Source organism: Podarcis melisellensis, assembly GCF_964234715.1.
Source record: "Podarcis melisellensis genome assembly, chromosome: 14".
In the NCBI taxonomy this organism is placed as follows: Eukaryota; Metazoa; Chordata; class Lepidosauria; order Squamata; family Lacertidae; genus Podarcis; species Podarcis melisellensis.
The window spans coordinates 921,070-933,655 of record NC_138546.1 but is presented as its reverse complement, the minus strand read 5'-3'; the positions used below and the strand labels follow the sequence as shown (position 1 = coordinate 933,655).

The 12,586-nt window shown below is 47.4% G+C and overlaps 1 protein-coding gene across 1 annotated transcript in view; it reads right to left on the bottom strand.

The window, feature by feature from the left end:
- RNF216 (ring finger protein 216) overlaps positions 1–12,586 on the bottom strand; it is a 72,354-nt gene that overhangs the window by 46,111 nt on the left and 13,657 nt on the right. The window contains exons 5-13 of the mRNA XM_081889121.1: positions 10,750–10,826; positions 9,838–9,940; positions 8,453–8,617; positions 8,123–8,237; positions 6,348–6,487; positions 4,688–4,738; positions 3,289–3,426; positions 2,664–2,812; positions 2,263–2,341 (exon numbers count right to left, since the gene is read on the bottom strand). Of these exons, the coding sequence (XP_081745247.1) occupies positions 2,263–2,341; positions 2,664–2,812; positions 3,289–3,426; positions 4,688–4,738; positions 6,348–6,487; positions 8,123–8,237; positions 8,453–8,617; positions 9,838–9,940; positions 10,750–10,826 (1,017 nt within the window). The remainder of the gene's footprint in view (positions 1–2,262; positions 2,342–2,663; positions 2,813–3,288; positions 3,427–4,687; positions 4,739–6,347; positions 6,488–8,122; positions 8,238–8,452; positions 8,618–9,837; positions 9,941–10,749; positions 10,827–12,586) is intronic.

The following is a 12,586-nucleotide window of genomic DNA, read 5'->3' as shown; positions in this document are numbered from 1 at the left end:
CTCTGCTGAGCAGCCAGGCTCCTCCCTCCTGGCAACAGCCATTCGCAGCATCAAGCAGCAGGGGAGGAGAGGAGACCAACCACATTTTGGTGCCACGTCACCTTGAACTTTACCACTCCACCTGGTCATTAGAACTTGTACTCTATTTTCCTTCTCCCTCCCAATCTGTTTTCCTTTTGTGACATGCCTAATGGCAGGGATTGTCTCTCCTCTCTCTCTCTCTCTGGGACCTGTAAACTGCTGCAGGATTCTTCTTTGGCAGAAGAGAGGGACAAAATTAAACAAGCAAGCAAGGAGCGGGGAGGGGGAGTTCCAGTCTTCAGCTACCTGCCATTAGATCTGTTATTATTGATGCAAAACAGTAAATGCATTTGAAGAATGCAAGCCGGCAGGAGGCAATTCTTTTGGAGTCTAAAGCCGTCCATGTACAGCACGAGACATTAAGTAGCATGTGCATGACTGTTGGTGTTTGATGAATGAAGCTTTTAACCACCACTCCCCCCACCCACCCACTCCAGCAACCAACAGGATTATAATGAAAGGCCCGGCTGAATATCTAGGGGTCCATTCAGACTTCACAACATGAGCCCCAGGTAGACAACCCAGGATGTAACCGCAACACTGCTTTTGCCGCTTGCTAAGAGAGGAGTGAGTGGCAGACAGCCTCTGGCTCCACCTTCTTCCAGGAAGTCCCCAGGGAAGGCAGCTTCTTCTGCAAAGACTTGCTTGCCTTGCACTGCTGCATCAGGGCTTTTCAGCTGCCCACTACCTCCCCCCCCCCACACACACTGCATGTCCTCTTGTCATGGGTCAGGCTACACAGCGGCCACGTGGGTTTTCTGGAGAATTCTGAATGGGATTTCTTCCCCCTACTTAATTTTCAGATGCCCTAAATATCAACTGGTAGAAGGCAATGCTTCCTCCCGCTCTGCCAGAGCAGGAGGATATTGGAAACGTTTACTTCCCAGTTTAATCCGAGTTTGCTATGTCCAAACTGTGCCAAAAATCATGTTTCAATCCTCGCTCATTTCAGTAGCTTTGGATGTAAAAGCAAACCGCGGTTACAAATTCTGTAACACAATGCATTTTTAGAAACCGAATTTTCCACACCAGATAAGAAAGTAATTGCAATAGTTCACAGCCATTTCCCCACCTTTTTGGCCAAAGAAATTAAAGAACACAGACACTATGCCAGAGACAGGTAAGCCGAAGAAAAAGATGGTCACCACAACGAATTTCTAGCAAGGCCGCCAAGCCCACTCTGTGCGTGAAACTCCACATTGCTGAAAATACAGTTCCTCATGTGGCAACAGGTATGCCCAAGATCATGAGCCTTGGGGCATTCCAGGAACTGAGAGACCTCAGCAGACACCCATACATTTAGGAGTTCAACTGATGATCTCTTGCACACTGCGCTCTCTCCAGGGCTGCAAGGGGAACTCCTTGGATGAAGGCTTGCAGGAGTAATGCCTGAATGTGACAGGCAGCTAAACAAAAGGCTCTGAAGGTGTCAGGCTCAGCAGAGCCCCATGGATTCTGTCTCGCTTTTAGGAAGAGAGAGACTTACATAGGATTAACTCTGGCCTTGCACAGACCAATGGCACCACCTAGTGGTTCTCACCCTCCAATATTCCAATTCTCATATTTTCTCAGTTTCAAGCAATTTTCTGTTGCTGTTCATTGAGATGGGCTCCTCCTATGCCAGTGGCTGCAGCTATCAGTTATGTCCGCACACGCAGACCCACATCGTCCAGTATGCTGCCTGCTCGGCACTCTGTGCCTCTGCAGAGAAGCAGAATTCAGCCAGAAAACAGGAGCAGCACCAGGCTGGCTCAAAATCTAGCCTCGTGGGAACAGGCCAGGGTGCACTGCGTAGCACACAGACTGCACCCACCAGTTAAGAGCACCTGAAGGGCTATTTCTGCAAAATAGACAGAAGACACTGCACACGAAGCTGCCCCTTGGGTTATTGTGACTTCAGCCACGCCAAGAACCCCCAATCCCTCTTCCAACAGTTTGCTTCCTCAGGCAGCTGTTGCCACCTCAAAAGCTCAGCTTGGCACGCACCCTTCTTGGCCAAGACCCCTCGCAAGAGACCTTGTGGCCTGAAACAAGGGCCCTGCAAGGAACTCCATCCCAAGCTCTCCTTCCCACTCAATACACCGCTGAACCAGGCAGCAGAGGACAGAGCCTTGTTTCTTCAAATACCGCCTGCCTTGTTGCATTGCCAGCCAACCGCAAAATTAGAAATCCACCTCTTACCTTCCGGCATCGAGGGTTGGGGCAGCTGAACCGCTTCACATCCTTGTCCAGCAGAGCTGGGAAGCTGCAGAAGGGACACCTGTGGGCCAAGGAAGAGTGGAGTTGAGGGTTTTGTACTAACTTCTCACTCAAAGGTCTGCTGCCAGTCTCCCTCACTCTCCTGATCTTCTGTTTCCTTTCCTGCAGAACTTCGAAGGAGAGTAGACCACACACACCTTTTACCGCAAGGCAGACATGGGATCAACCTGGTTTTCCACAGGGCTGCAGCAGGGAGCCAGGACTGTGTGTGCATGTGATCCTAAGCTAGCATCTGCTGCTGGTGAGTAATGTGTGAATTGGCCAAAGGCGGCTGGGAACCTCAGAATGCCCCACGAGGCTCAGACCAAAGGAGCTAGACTCACCTGACTAACTCATCTGCACAGGCAGCAGCCACCTCCTCCTCTGCTTTCCGCTCGTAGTATTTACACAGGATGTTTTCGGGAAGGACTTTCTCCAGTTCACTGGTTGGAAATGAGCACGTACAACTCCCTTCCATGCAGCTGAGCTCCGACTAGACACCGGAGAAAGACAGAGAAAGGCTAAGATTACAGCAAGTTCAGCGCTGTTTAATTGTCAGTCGTTTGTACAGCACCATTCCAACATACAGAGCTGTTTTGCAACATTTAGCATATAGAACGGGGACAGGCGGTTATTTTGTCATCATTTTCTTATGGGAGGCTGAACATGCACCACGGTGGAACTTTCTGCTAAGCTACAACAAAATGTTTTCATCCTCCAGGAGTCATCATCGGCTGGAGGATGTCACCCAGCCAGGACTGTCTAACTCACACCAACACAAGACACTTGACCAAAAAAAGTAGCAGCAGTTGAAACAGCTCGCAATGAACGATGCCGTGTGGACAGAGCTGAAAACCAGGAGTGGGATGAGACAAGAGTAAACCGGCAGTGGATGACATGAAGGAAGACAAAGTCAGAAGGCCTGAAAATCTCAACCTTTTCATGCAACCAGGCGATCTCTTTCCTTACCTTGCCAGAGCCAAAGACTGCTTCCTGAGCATACTTGATTAGGCACTCCTTGCAAAACAAATGTCCATCGGCGCACTGAGTCAGCTCCTCAAACGCAAAGTCCCCGTAGCAACAGCAACACACGATCATCTGGCCATTCTGCAAGTCAATGCCTCAAGGTTAATTGCCACTTCCAAGCCGTCAATGAAGGTGTCCTGCACACGAAGGCCACTTTTCCATAATATGATCCTGCATGGAAAACCCTGCAGGCCAGGGAAATGGCTTGGGTCTTGATGCGGAGAAGGGAGGGACGCCACGCAAGCGGGGCCCCCTCCTGGCTGCACTGCTCACTCGCCCCCTGCATGGAAGTGCATCACGGAAAAGCACTTTGCGCTTGGTGGTATGAGAAACATACCAATGGCCTCAAACCAATAGCTCAGGCACTATTTTGCACCCCAGATGCTTCTAGGAGAAAGCCACACACTGGCTTTATACATGAGGTATGAAATTTGATCGGATCAAAGAGCTCTGCGCAGCAAAACAACCTCACAGCTGATTGACGTAAGAATAGCTTGCTGGGTCAGACCAGTGGCTTATACAGTCCAGTATCCTGTTCTCACAGTGTAAAACTCAAGCAGTCAGATTCAGCAAATTTCCTCCACTGAAAATCAAATTGTAGCACATAGCACTATCGTTACACAGAAAGCCGACTGACGTGTATTCCAGATGCCAAACATCAGTGTCACACAGGCATCTGTACCACCTGAGGGCCCCACACTCTTAAGACAGCCTTCCTCAACCTGGCACCTTCCATGTGTGGAACTACAGTTTCCACGTGATCTAGAAGATCTGGAGAGCATCTCACTGGGGAAAGCCCCTCTAAGGCATATCTGATTGCGTGAGCAGCTTCTATTAGCATGTGCCCACTCAGCTGCCTTGATCGGTAGGAGTGGCACTTCTACAGGGGCCACGTAATCCCCATTCTGCCTTTGTAAGAAGTCAATCACTTAAGAGTGGCAGTGCCTACACTTTGGAACTCCCTGCCTATTGAGATCAAGCAGGCCCCTTCCCCACACTCCTTTGGGCGCCTAATAAAAACATTCCTCTTTAGACAAGCCTACCCAGATGCTTAGAAAGTTGAGGCAATTTTATTCTGTTTTAGTATTTTAACTTTTGTATGTTTTAAAATAGAGTTGCAATTTTTTCTTCATCTTACTGTTTTGTATTTGCAAACCGCTTTGAGGTTGTTGGGTTGTTGCGTGTGTGTGTGTGTGTGTGTGTGTGTGTTTTTTGGGGGGGGGTTGCAATCAAGCCGTGAATAAATTCTATGAAATAAAATAATTAAATAGGACTAAAATTAACAGTACAAGTTTGGCATGACATTTCTCTCTGTGTCTCTGTGTGTAACGGAGCTACTTACTTTTTGATACTGCTCCTCGTTTACCTGCAGGGCGAGCAGAAAATCTGCATGCTGGCAAGAGAAAAAGGAAACACACTCAGGGCTATGAACACAGAACCTCCAGAATGGATGAGCTGCTCACCATTTTCTAATGCGATGGGACGACTACCACTACTGAACCTTCTCACTGGGAAATCCCTGATAAAGTTTCAGAGGACTCTCAGGCTACTCTCAGTTTTCAAGCAATGTGATGAGACTATTAAGGATGGCTCCATGTCAGACACAGCCAAGGTAATTCCCAGGTGTATTCTCGTGAGCTTTTAAAGAGGGTTGTCCACACCTTGTGGCTTTTGTGTTAGGTGACCCTCCTGGCACCCCCAGAGCACATTCAGTAAGCTTGCTTGCTAGATGAAGCATGGGGCCACCACAACACTTTCTTTGTTAGATTTACAAAGCTGTCCACCAATAAACTCCTCCTGGGCAGCTTACAACAAAATATTTAAGAAGCAACCCAATAATTTTAAAAAATAAGACAACAAGGAGAAGCTTCTTTGCATACAGGCAGCATAAAATAGTTTTGTAGCTTGGATTCCAAAAAGCTTGAGTGAACAGGAAGGTATTCCCCTGGCACTGGAAAGCTCCTAAAGAAGCCCCTCTGGGGAGGAGATTCCTTAGCTGAGGTGCCACTACCAAAAAGGCCCTCTCTCCATGGCAGCCCCCCCAACTAGGTAGGGGCACCTGGAGCAGGGCCTCTGAAGAGGATCTTAAGGTTCAGGGAGGCATATGCAAATGGTGAAGATATTTCAGGAATTGAGGGCTTGCAGGTTAAATCCACCACTTTAAAAAATTGGGCCCAGGTCCAGTTGGAAGCCCAACCAGGGCGTAACTCAAAAGCCCAGTCCAGTAAACTTGCAGCTCTGTTTCAAACCTACTACAGTGTCCGGGTTAGTTTTAAAGGCAGCCCTACATACAACACATTGCAGCAGTCTAAGTGGGAAATTGCCAGAGCATAGTTAACTGTGGCTGTACTATTTCCATACAAGTAAGGCTGCAGATGATGTTTTTAACAGAAACTGATAAAAGATGCTTTCAATCAGGCATCCCTAAACTTGGCCCTCCAGATTTTTTGGGACGACAACTCCCATCATCCCTAGCTAACAGGACCAGTGGTCAGGGATGATGGGACTTGTAGTCCCAAATCATCTGGAGGACTGAGTTTGGGGATGCCTGCTTTAAATTACAGAAGCTATATAGCTTCGAATGAAAATGTTGGACCTGAAAGTGCTTACCATACTTCAAACCTAATCCTTCACGGGGAGAGCAGCCCTCTCCAGGACAGACTGAACACCATTCACCCATGTGGATGAACACCCCACCCACAGCACCTCTGTCTTGTCTGGACTGAACCCTATCCAGGCCATCGCCATGCCCAAATCCCCAGGCTAAATATTCGTGGTTGGTGCCCAAGAAGGAAGAATTCGTCTTCGCATTGTTTCTCAAACCTGGGTCCCCAACTTTTGTCAGACTATAACTCCTATCATCCCTAGCTAGCAGGACCAGTGGTCAGGGATGACGGGAGTTGTAGTCTAAGGACAGCTGGGGGTCCAAATTTGAGAAACACTGTTTGGTGTCTTGGCCGCCAAGAGAGCCCCGAGTCCCTTGCACGGGACACTCTGCTCACCTCTGCCATTTCCTTGATCTTCTGCTCGTAGAACTCCTGCTCCAGCTGCACGGCCGGCAGGAGAGCGCATGGGTCGTAGCTCCTGTAGTGCCTCCTCTTGTTCTCCAAGAAGAACATGCGCTTCTCTATTTTCATGTCGCCTGAAGTGCCATTGGAAAAGCCGAACAAAGCAACAAATGGCCCTTAATGAGGAGGAAACAGGAGAGCAAGGAGCCCACCCACGAAAACAGGGCCCTCTGCAATGCACCATCCCTCATCTGTTTCTTATCTCATCCCCTCCGACTAAACTCCAGCAGTGTCCAACAACTGTGCCAACAACTGGGATCACAGAGAGGAGCAGGAGGAGAGGCGCCATGGAAGCAGCACCCCACTCTTGCAATTACCACGTCACAATCCAGCCACCCTCAAGATTAACAGCTGCAGTTAAGAGGTTTCCATGACACCAATGGAGCCATGAACTAGGCTGCCAGCCATGTTCTTTTCAGGCAGTTGATTGGTGTGATCACTGAACCCAATGATGTGAAAAGAAGGAATTAAGCTCCTGGGGGCTTAATTCTGCAACCCACTCAGGGGAAGTTCACAGGGATGGGGCACACTTTGCCTTTTCTGACTTACAAAGAATTTCAGCTGCGCCTTTTCATGGAAAGGACCTGTCCCTGAATTCTGGGTGCACCGGAACCTCCCAATCCTCCATGTGCAGCTTAAAATCTGCCTCCAGGCACAATTCACAGAGCACAGCCTACATGAAGGACTGGTGTCCTCTGAATGGAGGCAATCATCAGAGACTGTGGGCAGATATCATGTACCAGAGGCCCTCATCATTGGAACGTCAGTGGCTGGCTACCAGGGACAGGGCCTTCTCTGTTGTGGCACCCGGACTGTGGAATGCTCTCCCAAGCACATATACCTGGCACTATCTCTAAAGCATCAGATAAGGACTATTTTACATAGCAAAGCTTTTGCTGAGTTGACAGCTTCTGGGTGCTCTACTGCTGCTGTTTGTATGTCTTTCTTTAAGTCTTGTCTATTCATGTGCCTTTTTTATTGTTTCATAGGGAATACAACGCAGAAAACAAAAATCCCCCAACAATCATATCTGCAATGATGAATCCCTCCCTTCCTTCCTTCCTTCCCCAACAACATGATCATCTCCACAAAGAGAAATGATTTAGTCTTCTGAAAGTTCTTTTCAACATTGCACCTGGCAGGCAAAAGCCACGTTCCTTTGTTATAGCAAATGAAATAAACCCAACCAAATTACATAAGTGTGCTCATTACGTCTGCCGTGAGGTTTTCCCTTTTGTGAGATGGCTTGAGCATCAGCCGAGGCGGAGGGGTAAAGGCCATCCCTTTGCGAAAGAACAGAGACACATTCCCGGCACTCAGTGCTCCTGTTTCATGGGAGCTGGGGGGCTGCAGAAAGGGGCAGGGGGCTGACAGGCCTGCCAAGACAGGAGGCTCCCTGGGTGAAGGAGCAGGAAGAGGCGGCAGCAGCAGCAAGGAGAAATAGTAGTCAAATGGAGCCAACCTGAACACAGTATAGAGCTACCTCCTGGTCTCCTGCTCCTCCCTCCCTCCTTCCCACTTGTTGTCCCCAGCGTGGGTGTGCATGAGCAAAACCCCATTCCTCTCCCAGCCATCTTGGTGCTGCTGCTCATTTCTTCCCACACACCTTGACTCTTGACACACAGTGACTGCAGCAAGAAGCACTTTGAATGGAGCCTGGGTGGCCACTGAGAGCCAGCGCAGACCCTGCTCAAACACCAGCTACCAACCTTGCTCAAATTTGAAGTCTATGTAGGAATACTGGTTCATTTCTTTCCTCCTTTTCCGCTTCCCGCTGGTTTCAGGAGACAGTTCTTGCCATTTTTTGATGGCATCCGAAAAGGCCTGAAGGAAAAGGCAGCGAGTCAAGATGGAAACACAAATATGCAGGGAGAATGATGATGGTGGTGGTTACTAATACTAATAATGCCTTGGTGCCTCAGTGGGCTTGACGTCTTACACGCTCAGGCTGTACATCTCCCTTCCAACACTGAGTCAAGTAAATTGTTGCAACAGTTTGGGGTGGGGGGAAAGAGGGAGAAGAAACGAAGGGAAGGAACCTTTCGTGTGATTGCATAGTGTCCCTTGAGCTCATGCAGCGCCCACTTGATGTCCTGGCTACTCAACATTTTGAAGTCGGCCATGAGGAGATCAGCCGCTTGGATAAAGCAGCGCTGATCAAGTGGTTCAAGTTTGGAGAAGTCAAAGTAGTCCACTTTAGGCACCTAAGAAAGAAGAAAAAGGGAAACGGGGAGGGAGGCAAGGGGAAAGAGTCAGCGCACACTCGGCAGGCCTTGGAAGTTTACCGTGATTATTACTCAAGCTTCACTCCACTTTTCCTCCAGCAAGCTCAAGATTCTCCCCTACCCACATTTATTCTCAAAGCAACCTTGCAATGGAGGTGAGGTTAAAAGGTAGTGAACTGGGCATTTTCTATTCTTGACCTATGAGCCCTTCAGATCCAAGGCTGACAGTGGATGAGTATGCCGATAATCTGCACTTGCTACCTTCCAATGAAATGACCTCAGAGAAAGGGAATTGTAGTCTAGAAAAGGCAACTTGAGAGGAAGGAGCAGGAAGCTCTTGAGCCATAAGACTCCTGCCCCTGTAACCTATCCTCATAATATATATCCAGACAAGCTCCAACAGGCTAGAAGGGAAGATTCATTATACTGGCCCAAATGCAGGGACTGGAAGATATATGTCCAGGTTAGAGGCCCAAAACTCCTACCCTGCCAGCAATCTGGTTCTGGGCCAGAGGAGCAAGAGCAGCAGTTGCAGACCTTAGAACACTCCCAAGGTGGCTTTGGAAGGGACGGCATACAGAACGATTCCTGCCACTCTCCAGAGGAGGGTGAGATGTGTGGGGCTGGTAGGGGACTCCCTACTGAGGAGGACAGAGGCAGCAGTGTGAGGAGGTAACAGGATGTCATGGGAAGTGTGCTGTCTTCCAGGTGCAAAGATTCACGATGTGACAAAGAAGTTGCTAAGCCTTATAAAGCCCACTGACCACAGTCCCTTCCTTCTGATTCACGTGGGTACACATGATACGGCCACACACAGCCTTCGACATATAGAAAGGGACTATGAGACTCTGGGCAGGAAGCTGAAGAGGCTTGGGGCACAGGTGGGTTTTTCATCCCTCCTTCCTGAAAGCCGCGGCCCGGAAGAGAGGGAAAAGAATTGGAAGTACAGCACTGGCTGCACAGGTGGTGCCGTCAGGAGGGGTTAGGCCTCTTGGACCATGGTCTCCGCTCCCTTGAGGAAGGACTTCTGGCAAGAGATGGATTGAGCCTCACAGCTGGCAATAATGTGTGTGCTAGGAGTTCAACCTTTTAACCTCTGCCCCTTCCCTGAAGTCCCTTGAACCCTGCCTAACATACATCAAATAGCCTCCTTGCAGGGACTTCATAATTTCTGATTAACCTTACAACTTGCCACTTACCTTTGTCTCATCTGGGCTGGAGAGGAGGCTGCTATTGGGATTTAAAACCACTCTGCCTTCCTTCTTTGGATAATCTGGATTTTCCAGAAGAAAATTACAAAGTCTGCAAAAGCAAGAGGAGACCATTGCTTGGCCAGGGCTGTCAACTTACTTGGCTCAGCTTTTCCCAAGACATTCGTGCTTCCTTCCCCGGCCTGACACCCTCCAGATGCTTTGGGCTGCAGCTGCCCCCATGCCTGGTTGTGCTGGCTCAGGGGCTTGGTGGGAGTTAGAATCCAACAACATCTAGATGGCACCAGGATGGGGAAAGCTGGCCTAGGGGGCTTGGCAGGCGGATATAGCCCTCCCCACCCGCCCTCAGAACAGCAGCAGCAGCAAATGAAAGAAACAGAGAGCTGGATGCAAGAGGGTGCAGGCAAGAGTCAGAGGGCAAGAAAGATCAAGCAGCAGCAGCAGGGGGAAAGGAACTCCAAAGGAGGCAAGCATTTTTATGTACTCAAGAGTTTTTCCAAACGGGGAAGGAGTACCCAGCTGTACATCAGAAGAACAACTTGCGAGTTTAAACCCATTCTCACAAATGTAAAACACAAAAGAGCCAATCCTAGCTTCCTCTGCTGCCATGTCTAACTTTGCCCCCTGGTAACCAAGAAGCAAAATAAGCCTGGAATACAGAGGAGGCTATCAAGAAGCAGGACCTGTTTTGCTGCTGACTCTTTTCGCAAAAGATAGCCGAATGAGGACGGGATTGGCAAGTGGCCATGTGCCATGCTGACCCATAGAGCCTGGGTAGGCTGAGCCATAATGGTTGCTCCAGTTAATGTGACCAGTTAATAAGAGCAGGGCACACCCACAAGTTTTTGGGTATCGCTACTAGCTGGTTTGTAAGTGTGCCACAAAAGCTTCCATACTTACATGTTTAAGTCACAGCAGTTTTTATTCTGTATTAGATCCTCAATGTACTCTCTGGTTGCATCTGGGAATCTTGCTTCCTGGATTTGGGGTGGGGGGGGGAGAGACAAAACACACACATTTTGGTTGAGAAGCAGTTCAAGAAAAGCTTCACCTTTAGGGTGACGAGAGCTGGAAATATTTCCATGCAAACAGAGTGGCGGTTTTAGACTGAAATGTTCCCACTGTGTTACCTATACACCAGCAAAGGAGAATCAGTTGTGTGAATATGCCAAGAAAGCAGCATTACTGTAAAAATGTAATTTATCAGAAACCTTTAGACTAGATGCAATGAAATTCTTATTATTTATTAAATTTGTATACCACCCTTCACCCGAAGATCACAGGGTGGTTCACAACATAGAAGTACAAAACGAAAACACAAAATACATTACCGCATGTAATGCGGTAAAAGAAAATGTGATGAAAATGATGTGTAGATGGTACATTACACCAGTAAAGTTAGCAAAAATGTATAAAGTAAGAAATAAATGTTGGAAATGTAAGGAAAGAGAGGGAACATTTTATCACATGTGGTGGGAATGTAAACAGGTGAAATGCTTCTGGGAGATGATAAAAATGTTGGAATATACATTTATAAAGAAACCAGAAGCATTTCTCTTGGGTATTGTTGGAAATGACATAAATAAAAAAGAATGTAAGCTTTTTTTATATGCAGTAACAGCAGCAAGAATACTATTGGCCCCAAAATGGAAGCAGGAAGCAAGAAGAACTACCAACGATGGAAGAATGGAGGATGAAATTAATGGACTATGCGGAACTTGATAAACTAACAGGAAGGATCCGAAACCGGCGGAACCAGAAGTTTACCGAGGACTGGAGTAAATTTACGGATTATTTGAAAAGTATTTGTGATGATCAGATGACATTTGAGGGTTTGCAAGAAGCTCTGGGAGGAATAATATTAGAAATATTGCAAAAATGAAAAAGGAGATGGGATAGGTTAAGAATGTAAAGGCAATATTAAGTTAGGAAATGCGTAAGAAGTGAATAAGACGGAGGATTATCAGAGGTGCTGATGGAAGTCCAATAAGAATGTATCTGTGATAAATTGTGTGGTATGTTTTATAATTTTGTATTTTAAAACATACATATATATATATATATATATATATATATATATATATATATAACAAAACACATGATAAAACAAAAGCAAAACAAACCTATAACCCTCCTCCCACAGATGTATTTAAATATCCATAGAATGTTAATCAGCCAAATGCCTCGTTGAAGAGAAACCTTTGTGCCTGGCGCCTAAAGATATGCCATAAATGTTGTGCATGAAGCTATAAATTTTAGTTGATCCGTTAGTTTAATGCATTAAAGGCCCAATTAGGCAGCTACGTCATCAATTAGCCAAAAAAGAAGAAAGTACCAATCAACCAGAACCAGGAAGCAACACCAGTTTCACTTCACAAAACTGATGTTTTTTTGTAAAAAAAAAAAAGTGTGTTGCAAGGAAGCATCCTTCTTAAGGAGTCACTTTAGGAGTGCCCGCCCTGTGGTGCTGGGTTCGTTCCCGACACCTCCCAGAGATCAGAGATGCTCTCCAACAACATCTGGCCACAGGCCCCCAACTCCTGGCCTACACTCTGGCAAAGTGTGTTGCAACACACAAGAGTTATTAATCCAGACTTTTAATTTTTTTTATTAATTAGTGTGCCTGCCCATGGGAGACCCCACTCTACCACTGTCTGTAAAGCTACGATTCTGTAAGCCAGAGGATGCAAAACCCCACAAACACGGATCTTGTGGCAAAAACTCAAAGGATTCGCTG